This window comes from Vanacampus margaritifer, chromosome 16 (assembly GCF_051991255.1).
Source record: "Vanacampus margaritifer isolate UIUO_Vmar chromosome 16, RoL_Vmar_1.0, whole genome shotgun sequence".
In the NCBI taxonomy this organism is placed as follows: domain Eukaryota; kingdom Metazoa; phylum Chordata; class Actinopteri; order Syngnathiformes; family Syngnathidae; genus Vanacampus; species Vanacampus margaritifer.
Window position 1 is genome coordinate 2,163,058 of NC_135447.1, and position 16,001 is coordinate 2,179,058.

The window sequence follows — 16,001 nt, forward strand, 5'->3', positions numbered from 1 at the left end:
GTACCATTTTTAAAACACTAAAACAACAATAAATCTTTACAGATGTGCGAGCTTTTGCGTGCAATCCCTTTCTAGGTTGGAATGTGAGCTACTTGGTATGTGCCCAGGGCGCTTTTGGAAGACTCCTCCCATGAGTTGGAAACATATTATGAATTCTCCCCCCCCCCCCCCCTATCGTTTAAAAAAAATATTTAAATAAAGTAGGTGTGTCATGGATTTGTCAAAATACCTCAAGTATCAAGAATTGTTGCATATTCCTAATTCTGAAATCAGCCCAAGTCAGTGATTGTATACCCCGTCCCCATATAGTGCTGTGCCAATGGTGTCTGTCTGGCTTACGTTACCATGACGACTGGGGCAGAGCCCTGGCATTGTGAATACATACTTTTGAGAGTCTCAAAGATTTGCAAGAAATAATAAACACAAACATATTGAAAAAAAACTTTTATTTGGCATTTTCTTGCAAAAACATTTTTTTTTTTTTTAAAAAACGCAAGCATCAAAGAATTACATATACTGTACTTAATTTACACGCTTTTTTTGGAGAGGGAAATAAAAAACAAAATATGAACAATGGTGTGCAGTTGTTTGGAACCCAGCAGAGCAACGACATCTTCACATGTCAGTGGAAAGTAAAAAAAAAAAAAAAAACTTCACAAAAAATAAAACAACTACATGACATATACAAAATGGGCACAACGGGGGCGCCAGTGTGCCTGTCTCAAACTGAAATCTTCTCTCCAAAAGTACGTAAATATGTACGTATAAATGTAAGCACGCTTGTGAACAATTTTAAACGTATACACACAAAACTGTTAAAACACAACACAAATAAAACACACACAAACATTTTCAGTGTATCCTGCCGAAATCTCAAAAACAAACAAAACCAGGCGAAGCAGATCGCTAACCTCTTTGAAATCTACCTGGCAACAGTCCGCTGGCATATTTACAAACAGTACGAGGGGGCGGGGATGGAGAAAGGGGGCATAACAGCAGTTTGTAACAGGTGTGTGCGTACGTGTATGTGTGTGTGTGTGTGTCTGTGTGTGTGTGTGAAGATCTTAAATAACAAAATATATATATAATATGTACATTTTGATGGCGAAGCCATGATGAAACGAACAGCAAACAGAACGACGGATGAACTTTTACAAAATGAAAAACATTCACGCAAAAGACAGTGTGTGTGCGTGCGCGTGTGTCGAAGTGTGTGATGATGGGAATGTGTGATTGGAGTCCCTGCTGGTCTCAGATCAGATCCTCCACTGCTGATTCTTTCACTAGAACACACACAGTGACGTCAATAGAGTGCAAAAGTGATGCCTTCAGCGACCAGATTTTTTTCCCCTCTTAACATTCTCGTACTTGCTCCTCATTTTTGGCAAATTTATTGTCATAGTGTAATTGCCGTAAAATGACAATTTTATTCTTGCAACAATATGGCTTTATTCTCAAAATTTTAATTGTAATGTTAACGTGATGACTCGTGAAATGACAACTTTATTCTGGTAACATTACAAATATTTTATAATTTTGTTGGCGCTTTTATTTTGACAAAATTCCAACTTTTTGGAGTGTGTATTTTTTGGTACAACTTTATTTACAGTATTTAGCTGCATGACATTATACCCATACAATTCCGTCTGACCTAAAAAAAAATACAATTTCCTGTGTATTGAATATTTAACAGCATTTTTAGGAGAATTTTAAGGTTTATTTGTTATTATTTTTTGCCAGTGCGTTTCAATAGGTGTCAATTATATGCAAATTTTAGCTATTGGTGGGCCAGTCCCAATAGTTGGGCTCGACTGTACTGTAAAAAAGCAAGTAAAATAGATTTGTCCATCTTCTGATCAAATCATTGATTGTTTTTGTTTTTAATTTCCTGATCGGTGATTGGCTTCAAAATCATCATCTTGTAAAGCCTAAATGCTATAATACACAAGTTATTTTTCTAAATCTTATTTAAAAAATGTCCCCACCCAATTCTAAATATATTGCACAAGCATGTCGAATAGGCTTTCAAGTCACTTGGATTTGAGAGAACTACAATACTTCATATACAGGTTTTTTAACTCTTTGACTGCCAGACGTTTTCAGAAACGGGTTGTCCCCAGTGCCAGCCGATTTTAAGCATTTTGACTGATCTTTCAAGGTCCATAGAAAATTATGTGTTTGGACTATGTAAACACACATACTACCAAATGAAAGATTGGACTCTCATCTTTCATCAGAAAAAAAAGTTTGTTTCTACCTTATTCCGTTTTTGAGTAATCAACAATAGAAAATGGTTAGTTTCACCTGTTTTGAAAAAAACGTCTTTTAACGTCTTTGGCACTCCTCCGTAGGATTTTACTAAACGTTATTTAACGTTTTTGGCAGTCAAAGAGTTAATGATTGGATTGTGATTGGTGCAACCCTAATCCTTATAACTTTTACGACTTTATTCTCCTAAAATGGCAAACCAAAAAAGTTACCTGCTTCTTTGTGCCGTTTTCATCTCCGTTAACGGCCTTGAGGAGCACCGTGCCCTCACTCTTGACGTTGCCGTTGTTCTTCATCTCCACCACGATGTCATCTTTGGCCGTCTTCTCCTTGGAGCTGAAAAAAGGGAGCGGAAGGTGGGGGACATTTTTAGAAGCACGCACGGGACACGCCAGCCCAAGACGAGGGGGGGGGGGGGGTGGGGCACTCACATGTCCTGCTTCCCCGAACGTCCGCACGGGATCTTGCCCTTTTTGTGCAGGAAGTAGAGCACGCTGCCAAGGATGGCCAGCAGCAGCAGGCACAAGATGATCACCACGATGATCACGCCGCTGCCCTCTGCTGCATGAAAACACACACGCAGCCTCATTCAAGAAAAACACATTTCAACGACAGCATTTATTGGCAACAAAAAGACATTTTAACTAGGGCTGCGCATTTCACTTTATTTCATTGGCTGATGGAATTCATCTGTTTTAAAAAAAAAAAAATATTCCCAAATGTATTTTTTTATTCTGGTAATATTTTCATAAAATTAATTATGCCTCTATTTCTATAATGTAACAATTTCAAGTCTTATACTAGAATAAATGTGTAATCTTATTTTTCCTAATGTTACACTTTTATTCTTGTAACATTAGTTTATTTTTAACTCATTCACTGCCATTGACGACTATAGACGTCAAAAAATCATGTGAACTGTTTCTATTAGTTTAACATTTTTTTCATTTCATTTCATTTTTTATGGAAACCTAGATTTTTTTTATTGTACATTTATAACAGATATAAAATTATCATGCGATTAATTTAATTTTCAATATTTTTTTATTTAGGCCCGTCAGGCGATTAAAATTTTTTAATTGTTATTCTCACATGACTTCACGAGTTAACTAACGATTAATCACAAATTTTATATCTGTTCTAAATTTACAATATTTTTTTTCATACTCTTTTTAGCAAAAGTGGAAAAAATGCTAAACTAATAGAAATAGTTTAAATTAATTTTTGACGTCTATAGCCGTCAATGGCAGTGAATGAGTTAAGATATGAATCCCACTTACTATAATATTAATGATATTTTTGCTAGTCACTTCATACTTTGATTCTCAGAAAACAATTTTACTCTTACTCTCTCAATTTTGCCTCGATTTTAGAGTGATCGTTCATGGATTATTATGTCCATCCCTAGTTTTTTTGTTGTTTTTTTAGCACCGATGCAAAAGTGGAGCAGCAAAACAAACTGAATATAAATAGTTTGTCTGAAAGTCTAACCCTACATGTATATTTTACTTTTTTTATGTAGACTGTGGGTGATTGCATTTTGAAATGTATCATACTTTCTTTCTCCTGAATAAAATTATCCTCATCAGCAAATTGTACACTTGTGAATTTATGAATAATAATAGGACGGACTAAAACCCAAAGAGGTTGTGCTGTTTGTCTCAGCATCTAAAACATACTCACTGGCCACTTCAATAGGAATTAGCTGCATAATCCAATGTGCCTAATAAATTGAATCAAATCTCTTCTTCTTGGATTAGAATTAGTACTTCAAGCAATTTTCATCGTAACTGCAATCAATTTAGCAAAACAAATGTTTTTTACGGTTATTTCATCTGCTATAAAGCGTGCGAGTCGACGGCACGCTGCTTCGTAAACTCGCGTAATTAGTGAGAATTTTCACTCAGTCATTTAAAGGGCTGTGATATTCCGTCTACGCCAAAAGAGAATATTTAATCTGCCCACGGGCCATCCGAAAGGCTCTGCTAGTGAGAGTCCCAGAAAGCCAGATCATCAATAAGGCATGGAGGAGGTCTTCAAAGCCTTTCGCTGTCAAACGAGGAGGAGGAAGAGGAGGAGGGGGGGGGGGGGCAGACAGCGTTTGGCGAGGCGGCCATGAAATGAGCGAGTGAGCGAGAGTTTGGTGAGATGGCGATGAAATGAGCGAGTGGGCCGGCGGGCGGGCGGGCGGGGCGACCATCTTACCGGGCGAGAAGGGAGCGCTGGAGGTGACCAGGGGAACTGTGAACAAGTAGAATAATACGCTTTTACATGCTACTTCACACACACACACTTGTCTTTGTATCATCGTGGGGCCATCTCATTGACATAATGCATTTCCTAGCCCCTCCCCCTAACCCCAATCATCAAAAATTATTGCCTACCCCTAATTCCTTACCCTAACCTCAACCATAACCCAATTCAAACCTAAACTCTAAAACCAAGTCTTGACCCTCAAAAAGAGATCTAAACTTGTGGGGCCCAAGTTAATGGCCCCACATGGATGAGTGGGCCCCACAACTCTGTGAAATCCCGAAATGTTGGCCCCCACTATGTCACAAAAACAAGACCACACGTGTCATGTCATGTTCTACCCAAAATGTTCCCGTGTCTGTGCTAAAAGTATTAACTTTGCTACCAAAGAACTATGATGAAGTGGACTAAAGCGTTTCATTTGGACAAAAAAAATGTGTGCTTTGCCGCCACTTTGGTAGCAAGGAACTATATCGAGGTGAGTTGAGGAGTTTATTTTAAACACAAGTAGTGCTTTGCAGGGGGGGGGGGGTTAAGTGAAATGAGAAAGTTTATCATTAGAACAGGAAAGTTTCTCGTCCTAATAAGAAGCATATATCAATTTTTCTTCCCTCTCATTAACTCTTTGACTGTCAGACATTTTCAGAAAAGGGATGCCGTGGGTGCCTGCCGATTTAAGCATTTTTGACTGATCTTTCAAAGTCCACAGAAAATTATGTGTTTGGACTATGGAAACACACATACTACCAAATGAAAGATTGGACTCTCATCTTTCATCAGAAAAAAAAGTTTGTTTCTACCTTATTCCGTTTTTCAGTTATCAACAATAGAAAATGGTTAGTTTCACCTGTTTTGAAAAAAAAACGTCTTTTAACGTCTTTGGCACTCCTCCATAGGATTTTACTAAACGTTATTTAACGTTTTTGGCAGTCAAAGAGTTAAAAAAAAATAAAAATCTGCAAAAAGTTGCCGATTTTTCTCCCTGTTGTAAAATTTAACAAATACGTTGTGCAAATGCTTGTAATTCATAGTTTTATTGTTGTAAGCCTTAAAATAACATTTAACGCTACCTTATATTACTATTTTTTTTAATCATTAGGACAACATTTTTCTATGTTGTTCATACGAAACGCGAACTGTTGTTTTTTTGCGGAACTATAGAAATGCAAGTATAGAACGTGGATGCTTGAAAAGGGTTTTCCTCACTTACCGGCTTTGATGCTGAAAGCTCTGACGTCCGTGCCGAGGTCGTTGGAGGCGTTGCACACGGCGTTGATGTCCGAACCGACGACGACCGACACTACGCTCTGGGTCATGTGGTCGCTGGACTTGCTGAAGACCTCCTGCCAGCTCTGTGGAGGCAAACCGCACGTCAGCGGGCCAGCCGAGCCGCACGGCGAAATGATGAGGTCATGGCACGTGCGTCACCTGGCTGCTGTCGAAGGTCCACGTGACGCTGGGCGCGGGGTGGCCGCGCGCCTCGCAGCTCAGGTTGACCGTCCTGCCGACGGCCTCCTCCAGATGCACCTCCTGCTCCTCGCCCACCAGCTGAGGCCCACCTGTGTACACACGCACACACATACACAGACAACCGCAATCATGTACAAGGATGTGGCACAGGGGTCGGCATGACGTGACCTTTTTCAGAGATGACTGACCCTGGACGACGATGTGGACGGAGCCGCTGGTGTGCAGGGCGGGGAGGGCGGCAACGGTCACCTTGCAGACGTACTCTCCTGTCATTTCGTAGGTGGCGTCCTGCAGGTGGAGCGTGTTTCCTTCACCCACCGTCTTGCCATCCTGCATAGTCACATTAAGTTAAGCTTAAATGTTGTCATTTCCGCATTCATTCCTTTTTCTATTTGTGGATTTTCTACAGCATTTTGTTACTTTTGCTATTACTTTAACCTATGCATTTGAGTGTGTTTTTTTTTATGCTGAAAGGAGACAATACAATATTGCCACAACATCATCGTCACCATGTCACTATATTTAACTCTTTGACTGCCAGACGTTTTCAGAAAAGGGATGCCGTGGGTGACAGTCGATTTAAGCATTTTGACTGATCTTTCAAGGTCCACAGAAAATTATGTGTTTGGACTATGGAAACACACATACTACCAAATGAAAGATTGGACTCTCATCTTTCATCAGAAAAAAAAAGTTTGTTTCTACCTTATTCCGTTTTTCAGTAATCAACAATAGAAAATGGTTAGTTTCACCTCTGTTTTGAAACAAACGTCTTTTAACGTCTTTGGCACTCCTCCATAGGATTTTACTAAACGTTATTTAACGTTTTTGGCAGTCAAAGAGTTAAAGATCAATATTAACGTGTTAAAAAGGTGAGGTTGTATTCCATGTGTGCAGTTCTAGCACCCTAGTTATGTTTCGTAGTGCAGTTTCATTTGAATTAGGAATCTTTTGGCCACTGTAGCCGTTACCACCCCCAGAAAATAAATCATAGCAGCAAATATTTTTCAACATTTCCATCAAAAAACATGATCTTTTCCCCCGCTGCAGCTGAACACAACATTGTTAACTACATAAGACCTGATGCTTTTGCGCTGCCGAGCCAATAGGAGCACATGACAATGACACGACATGGCCAATTTCTGTCACTGCTGTTATTATATATAAAAAACATATTGTGCATTTTTTTCACAATGCGACTTTATAGTGAGTTTTTTTTATATCCCAAACCTCTCCACAATATTGTGATAATTACTGTATCGTGAGGTTCATATTGTGATTTTTGGATATCGTTGCATCCCTAGTATACGTACTACAATGTGTTTACAGTAAACAAATCACCTTTTTTCAAAGTAATTAGCTTAATAATGGCCAAATATCTACACTGTAAAATAAAACTGTCGCTTTTTGTAGGTGTAAAAAGCAGGATTACAGCAAATGAGCATCAATATTTTTCAGCAAAAACTAAGCTGTGCTAAAATGTAGTACTTGCTGTTTCCATTCATCTTTCAAATGCGCAAACTAAACGAGTGTGCTGCCATCTCGTGGTTAACAATGGAATTACAATCGATATCAACACGCGTTAGACCAAAATAGTGTAACAGAAAAATCCGTCAAATAGCAGGATTGCGAGCCTAGAACCCACAATGGAGAGGGTCTACTGTATAATGGCAATACTGGTTCACATTATTGAAAAATGATTATCGTTGGCCCCCCCCACTGTAGTAAATATCCGAGGGCACTCCTACGTATGTAATATAGTAATGAAATGTTGTGGACCTACAAACCTTGTACCAGACAGTCGATGTTTTCAGGGAGGACAACGCGTTGCACGTAGCAGTCAAATCTTCCCCTTTCATCATGGCCTCAGATTCTTTGGGTACCACCACAGCGGGGTCCAGGTCTGAACACAGCACACACGCCAAAACAGAGGGACACACTGTCAGGTAGGATAGCCTGAAACGTTTCGTCCACTAGCATCCTTCATTCTAATAATGTGCTAACGAGCGCCTGTGGATGTGATCGGTGTGATTCATGCTAACAAGTTCTGAGAACAATTTATGTTCCTTCAGTCACGTGTGCGCCGTTTCCTCACAGTGCACATTGAGCTCCATCTCTCCTTTGACCTCGTTGTATGAGGTGCCGTCCCGGGGTCGACACCGGTAGAGTCCGCCGTCTTTGCGCGACACCGCCTGCAGCATCAACACGTTACCGCGGCTGTCCAAGTCCTCATCGGGGTCGGGCTCCTGCCACAAACATTTAGCGGTGCAGGATTCAGGTTGACCAATATTTCAAAGACGCTTGCAGTCATTAACCTCTTTTAAAAAGAGATCATTTGAAACTGGATGGATTTACAGCAGTTGGTTTGTAACATTTTCGGGAGGTATCGCACCAGTTTCTTTGGCTTATTCACCGAAAACTTCTTAATTGAAAAATACCGTACCAGCAATTCGTATGTACCGCGAGTCGTGCGGGAACTGGGCCTACGAAAAAGAATTTTGCGGCAATGAACGGGTACCGTCTTGTGGCGTAATGTTAGTGTTGTTGTCCCCCAAGTGCTAGGTACTAAAAAATAAAACAAAAACTCGTCAAGAAGTAACACTAAAACTATGTGAGAAAATAACACCCAAAAAAGGAATGAAAATGGCACTTTGTGGTTAAAAGTAAAAACAAAACTGTGAGAAATTAACACCAAAAAATGAAAGGAAACAACACTTAAGTGCTAAGAAATAACACTGAAAATAGTTGGGTTTCGATTCACCCATTTTTTTTCAAGAAATGCCAAAATAAAACTGAATGGAAACACTAGAAATTCAAAAAAGGGCCCAAAATTCGCAAAAAAAGTTTTTTACGCTTAGAGGGGGTGGATTTTGAAGTGTATTGGGAAAAAAAAGGAAAATGCGAATTTTGGCTACGGAAACACGTTTTGCGAATAACCGCTGACAAGACCGGATACACGTCGCACGTTTTGACCGGATATTACATCACACGTACGTAGCGCTACGGTTGAAACGGGCATAAGTCGCATGTTCGTTTTACACATTTTCAGTAAATTCGCTTAAAAATTCGAAACAATTGGATTGAAACCTGACTAATGTGAAAAAATAACACTGACATGTGAAAGTAGATAACACTTTATAAAGTGTAAAAAAGTTCACTTTTATGTGTCAAATAATAACACTATGGGTGTTGTAATTTCACTCTACCAAAGAGTTACATTTTTACACTTTTGGAAATACAAAAGGGAAAGTGATAAATTCAATACTATGGAAGTTACGATTTTTTACTCGGAAGTGTACGACTCCATCATTTATATATAAATGATGTCTTTTCAGTAAGACAGTAAGGTCTTCTTAGCACACAAGGGGTAGGAATTGGACTAACTGACTTGTGTGTCTCCACTGTCTTTAATGCCACACAGCTCAGTAATGTTCTTCCTGTTTCTCACAGTTTCACACTGCAAGTGACGGTGACCCAATTGGCCGAGCCAACACAATGGTTTTGTGTTTGACATGGGAACCAGCCCCAGCCCCGATCTCCGTCAGCGTCTCGGAGCCCAGACTGGATCCGCGGGGTCAAATCAGACTAGGACCTTCGCACGTTCGCGTCTACGTGGGGGGGTGCTGCCAGCTCTGCATATCAAAAACATTCCCGCCGCGTCGCCCCTCTATCGGGGGGACTTTTTCCACCGGCTAGAAGGGGCTGCATTCTTACCCGCGCCCGGCTGAAGATGAAGGTCGGCGAGGGATTGCCATCGCCCTGGCAACGCAGCTCCACAGTATCCCCCTCCTTGATCAATCCCTCGGGCGACTCCCTCCACAGCTCCACCATGGTGGCTGGGTCTGCGCGCACACACACACGCACACACACACACACACACACACACACGAACACACAGTCAAGTTCACGAGTGTGACTCAGCATGCTTGTAAAGTCCCATTAACAAGATCATTTCCATGAGGCCGACAGCACAGACTGTGTTTTTGGCTCCGACCGCCACTGTGTCACTCTTCCATAAACAATGGAGCAACACAAAAGCTAATGTGGCTCCTCAAATGGCTTCTACAGAACACTTGGTAAAAAACCTGACGGCGGAAAAATAAAGGCACTTTGAGTGGCGGACGATTTTTGGCTAAATGAAGGAGAACGCATAGTGCAAGTAAAAACAAAAGGACAGATGTTTACAAGTTGAGGACATACAGTACAAGGTGGATAAAAAAAAAAGGTATATCCCAGTACAGGTAATTTTATATCCTGATAATGATATATATCCTAATTTAGTATTTTTCCTTAAAATTACATGAAATTAATAGTGCCGTCAAATGATTTCATTTTTTTTAACTAATTGCACAATTTTCTGTATTTGATAGCGATTAACTCTTTGACTGCCAAAAACGTTAAATAACGTTTAGTAAAATCCTATGGAGGAGTGCCAAAGACGTTAAAAGACGTTTGTTTCAAAACAGAGGTGAAACTAACCATTTTCTATTGTTGATTACTGAAAAACGGAATAAGGTAGAAACAAACTTTTTTTTCTGATGAAAGATGAGAGTCCAATCTTTCATTTGGTAGTATGTGTGTTTCCATAGTCCAAACACATAATTTTCTGTGGCCCTTGAAAGATCAGTCAAAAATGCTTAAATCGGCTGGCACCCACGGCATCCTTTTTCTTATGCATGACAAACAACCTAGTACTTCAATAATATTAACATTTGGAGTGAGTTGATTTTTGTGAAAAAATATACACAATGAGTTCTAAACTCTTTGACTGCCAAAAACGTTAAATAACGTTTAGTAAAATCCTATGGAGGAGTGCCAAAGACGTTAAAAGACGTTTGTTTCAAAACAGAGGTGAAACTAACCATTTTCTATTGTTGATTACTGAAAAACGGAATAAGGTAGAAACAAACTTTTTTTTCTGATGAAAGTTGAGAGTCCAATCTTTCATTTGGTAGTATGTGTGTTTCCATAGTCCAAACACATAATTTTCTGTGGCCCTTGAAAGATCAGTCAAAATGCTTAAAATCGGCTGGCACTGGGGACAACCCGTTTCTGAAAACGTCTGGCAGTCAAAGAGTTAATCACAATTAATCACATTTTTCTACTTCTGCTTCTACTTTTTTCTTCAAGTAACAGATATTTACTTGTATAAAATCTTAGAATTCATGTAAAATCATCAAATAGAAAGCATATTTAGAATCAAAGACGGTTTTAATAGCTTCCTTTGAACGGGGCGGCGTGGCTCAGTGGTCGTCTTGCCACCCGGAGATTGTGGGTTTGATCCCATGCCATTGTGACCCCAATCGAAGTATCCTTGAGCAAGATACTGAGCCCCGATTGTCCAGGTTGCTCCTGATGCCGCGTCATCAGTAAGCGAATGTAAAGCGCTTTGAGGGCCTTGTAAGGTGGAAAAGCGCTATATAAATAAAGGACCATTCTTTGATCCTTGAATAGAATACTTCTTCTGCAAAATACAACCGTTAAAGAAAATGATCAAAATCCATCCATCCATTTTCTTAACCGCTTAAAATAGTAATTAAAAAAATTAATCAAAAATAATCACTGAATTAAAATTAATCTCCAGAGTTGATGCTTTAATTTTGATTTGAAAATCACATTTTCTGGGATCTTGTCTCCATTTAAATACATATTTTACATAGCCTGCACAATAGAATAAATAAAAGTAATACAAATAAGTCATGCCAAATGGTCCTTCAGTATGTTCATTCCAATGGGTGGGCTATACGTGCGCGTTGCCTTACAGTGAACGGTGACGCCGACGCTGCTGGACTCGACGGTCCTGATGGCGCCAGGCACGAAGAAGCTGACCTCGCAGGAAAAGTTAGCCTCCTTGTCCTCCTTGAGCACCCGGTACTCCAGCGTGCTGTGCACCGAGTACAAGCCGCTGGCCTCCACTGTGTCGCCGGTCCACACGTTCACACCTGCGGGGGAGCGCAGTCACCAATTCCTTTTTAAATGACATTTTAACGACTTTTGTTGCATGCTAACATAAAAAAAAAAAAAAAAGGCGGACAAGGCTTAAAACAACAAGTGAACTGGACTGGTGGTACACAGAAGTATATTAGCCATATTAGCGCTTTTCAAATGCTGTGTTCCAACTTCCAACATTGGCTTCCTGACTTACGTCCCACTGAAGGCACCAGCGGCGTGTTGTTCCTGTACCAGGTGATGTTGGCTTTGGGGAAACTGTTCCGGGCCTCACATGTGGCCACCTGAAGGCAGCGTCACGTTGACAAGATCGAGGACATGCCGTAGTTAGCATCGAGTAAACTCGACGGGTTCATCGTGAGCTGACTCACCTTAGACGGCATCTCATTGGTCACAGATATTCCTGCTTGGACACCCATGATGACAGGAGCCTCCGGGGGAGCTGGAACAAATAAAAAAAAATTTCTCAGTCTTATCGCGAACAAATACCAGGTGTTGGAAAGACGGCGCGTAGCAGCAGCTTGTCACTGTGCTTCCTCACCGAACACCCTGAGGTGCGACTTGCGCTCCGTGAGGCCGTCGGACAGACCGTTCACCTGGCAGATGAACTCCCGCTCGTCGGACAGTTGCACTTCGTGGACGGTGAGCCGAGTCCCGTGCTGGTCTAAAGTCACCTGGATGCGACCGCTGTACTCCGTGCCCTCGTCCACGATCTTGTCGTCGTTATGGGCGTAGTAGATGCGAAACCGTGAGCTGCTGCCGTTGTCTTTCTGCAGACCATGTAGGTTACATACGTCACAGTGGATTTGGGACTGTCACTCTTCACGTATGACGCATACACTTACTATTAGGGTTGTAACGATAACAGCAATATTGTGATATTAATCCTGTCATGATATCGTCGTCGATATTAAAAGCAGCGCATCTGATAAAAAGGTGGGGTTGTATTCCATTTGTGCAGTTCCAGCACCCTCTGGTAGTTATTATTGCAGTTTAATTTTCACTAGGCATGTTTTGGCCACCTTACGTTTTTAAGACCCAAGCTAATGAATGGCCAGATGAAGGGAAACGTAACACGATTAAGTTCCTCCACAAATTGATTCGATTGACGATGTGTTTAGCCAAGAAAAAAATTAAAACTGAGCACTGCAGAAAAGTGTAGACTGGAGAATAACTCAAATCTGCCTTTAGAGTGGCACAACAATAACCAATAAGCGACCATTTTAAAGTTTTGAGTGTGTTTGATTTATCTTTGGATGATTCCAAAAGAACCAGCCTCACAAAAGTCAGCTATCTTAAAGCTCACCCAGGGAGCAAAACGCCATGCGACCATGTTGCGGTCGTTATACTGGAACCGTCAAAGCAACGTCTATTGGAAAACATGCGTTGTCGACACGTGTGGACAGTTAATAAAGCTTTTATTTTTGACAAATGAGCAAGTAGTAGTGGTTTACGTTGCCTGTATGGGCTCAATGCTTAGAACCTTAGCCAATAGTGTCAAATGTAGAAAAATGGGGCGTCAGGAGGGAATACATGACGTGAAAACGAGTTGGAAAAAGTGCATTTTGGTCCAAGAGGCAACTGATTACATTCAAGTCACACTCTGAGTGAGACTGACGAGACGGGCGTAATCCTTCTTGCACGGTTGGACTGTCCCACATGGACGAGCGAGACTCACCACAAACCACTGGATCATGAGAAAACGGGGAACGCCGTTGGATTCGGTGAAGTTGTACTGGCAGGGGATCTCAGCCGAGTCGCCCAGGTACACCTCCACGTTCTCGGGCATCCTCACCTCCACTTTAGCCCACACTGAAGCAAACACAAAAAGTACGCGTTCGAATTTAGTCCTTGAGTTGCTAATTTGTACACTAACCCGACTGCAAGCCTTTATTTGGCACGAGGCAGACAAGAACAGAAGCGCAACAAAGAAAAGGCTTCTTGTCCACATGGTGTACTTTTTCTGGTCTCGTTTCCTTCCGCCTGGCTGCCTGGCACATCTTGGCCACAAAAGCCGTTTCCCGGACATCATCGCGGGGGAATTTAGGCGAAAGGGGCGAGTCGCCAGGCTGACACTGGACTGCTGAATCCCTGAGCCAAGTTGTTCTCCAGCCATGTTGGACTTGGCTGCTCTTATTTCACACACAGTGAAAAAAGAAAACATTTTGGCCCAATATTCTGTTGAATCTGGCTCGCAGGAGTTATGTGGGATGCTGGACGATACTCTTGTGCTCGTCTTACGCTGTCAGATCAAACTCTTTGATTTATTTCCATTGATCAATTCCCTCAAAGTGCCTGTTGTATTTTTGTATGTTTTTTTTTTTAGACACAGCTACATTTGTTTGTTTCATATTTCAAGCACAGAGCAAGGACTGCTGCCTCCTCTATCACAAATTTGAGCATGTGAGATCCTCAGTGATAAATTAGCAATTTCTAACGATAGGGTAATTTGGTGTAACAGTGAAAAACCTTCAGTAATTGATGACCAACCTTAATGTTCAGAATTGCCTACAATACCAGAAATAGACCTACAGCTTACATTTCAAGCTATGGTTTAAACGTTGAATAACACTGAGGTTGTGGTCTAATTTGGAAATCCTTCAAAATTATTGAACCATCGTCACAAGAGAAATGACCATATTACGTCAAACAACAGACCGCTGTAGTAGTATTGTAGCTCCTCTTTTTAGCAGTCAATTTTGAAGCTTATTTTTTAATTGTCCGAAAGCATACAAACACTGATTGTGAATATCCTGCAGACAAAATAAGACAACAAGAGCGCGACCTTGCTGCCCCTCCTCCGTGTTTTCAGCGCTTGCTAAAGCAGACCAAGCATGAAAAGAGCTTGAAGACGCCCGTGGCCGCCCACTTGCCCCCCATTCAGCTGACCCGCTCCCCCGTCAGCAGCCCGTTTCCCCGCCTTGCTCTGCACCAATCCTTGTGACAACTCCCGTTTTTTGCTCCCTCCCACACCTTCCCCTCCCTCCCAGGGTCCGGCTGGTGCTCAGCCAACCATTTCTCAAAGACGACGGGTGAGCCATTGTTCCCCCACCTGGGTGGACTGCATCCCCTGCCTGCGCTCTCCCTCTCAGACACATTAAAAACACAGACACAACCGCACAAACCGCAGCGCGAGAGGTGAAAAACAGTTCATGGTGCGCTGAAGTTGTTGTTTGGGTCAGACCAAAAAAAAAAAATGACAAGGCGCCTTTGAGGAGCAGATTATGCAGGCCGCAGGGCAAAATATGTCACAGAAGTCAGTGTAAAAAATGTTGTTGCTCTTTGGGGCTCAAACTTTTCGGCTAATCCGATTAGCGCTGGGGGGTTGCCGGGGATTTGGCTTCCAGAGCCCAACCTGGGTCTGGTTCTTATCTATTCCTGTTGTGCCTTTATGTGGCACGGACTACAGCACAAATACACATGGGCCGTGATCCGTGGACCCTGACGACCAAAAGTCCTGAATGTGTGTGTCTGTGTGTGTGTGTGCATTCTTTATTGTGACTTGTCTGAGGCCAGGCTGATTCACAAAAAAACAACTAACGATTATTCGAACGTGCTGACAGGATCAGGCCTGTAGGTGGACCGCTTATCAGTGCACAAGATAAACCCATGCCACCGACGCACAATAAACCCTTTCATAGCAGACATTTCGGGAAACGGCAGGTGAAAAGTCCAACATTAAGAGCTCACCGAGAGCACGTTTACACGAAAACAATCAAGCAACATCGGTAGTTTTGGATGAAAAGTTTTTGTTGTTGTTGTTGTTTACATATGATTTGTTTGATTCTACTTTATCAAAAAGCACAGATAGGTAGGTTTAACGAAATGCGTCAGTTTTCCCTTGCACACACTACAGGCATATATTCTTTATCCTCTACAAAAAAAAACAACAACCCACTAATATTACTGTAGCTTACTGAGTCACTTAGCTGTGAATGTCTTTTTTCTTTCTTTCTTTTTTTATTTTAATTCTGATGTTTCTGCGTAATGCTACCGACTAAAAAAAAAATGAGAGCAACAAATGAATACAATAGCGTGATCAGCTCAGCTGTTTTTGTTTC

The 16,001-nt window shown here is 41.4% G+C and overlaps 1 protein-coding gene across 2 annotated transcripts in view; it reads right to left on the reverse strand.

The window, feature by feature from the left end:
* Nucleotides 1–429: 429 nt before the first annotated feature.
* mcama (melanoma cell adhesion molecule a) overlaps nucleotides 430–16,001 on the reverse strand; it is a 38,333-nt gene continuing 22,761 nt past the window's right edge. The window contains exons 2-16 of one of the 2 annotated variants that reach the window (XM_077546907.1): nucleotides 13,619–13,752; nucleotides 12,482–12,710; nucleotides 12,312–12,382; nucleotides 12,137–12,224; nucleotides 11,754–11,933; nucleotides 9,706–9,833; nucleotides 8,087–8,237; nucleotides 7,779–7,894; nucleotides 6,180–6,321; nucleotides 5,950–6,080; nucleotides 5,732–5,873; nucleotides 4,474–4,509; nucleotides 2,700–2,829; nucleotides 2,481–2,604; nucleotides 430–1,283 (exon numbers count right to left, since the gene is read on the reverse strand). In XM_077546907.1, coding sequence (XP_077403033.1) covers nucleotides 1,281–1,283; nucleotides 2,481–2,604; nucleotides 2,700–2,829; nucleotides 4,474–4,509; nucleotides 5,732–5,873; nucleotides 5,950–6,080; nucleotides 6,180–6,321; nucleotides 7,779–7,894; nucleotides 8,087–8,237; nucleotides 9,706–9,833; nucleotides 11,754–11,933; nucleotides 12,137–12,224; nucleotides 12,312–12,382; nucleotides 12,482–12,710; nucleotides 13,619–13,752 — 1,805 coding nt within the window. In that variant the 3' untranslated portion in view covers nucleotides 430–1,280. The remainder of the gene's footprint in view (nucleotides 1,284–2,480; nucleotides 2,605–2,699; nucleotides 2,830–4,473; nucleotides 4,510–5,731; nucleotides 5,874–5,949; nucleotides 6,081–6,179; nucleotides 6,322–7,778; nucleotides 7,895–8,086; nucleotides 8,238–9,705; nucleotides 9,834–11,753; nucleotides 11,934–12,136; nucleotides 12,225–12,311; nucleotides 12,383–12,481; nucleotides 12,711–13,618; nucleotides 13,753–16,001) is intronic. The other variant, XM_077546908.1, reaches the window with a different exon arrangement.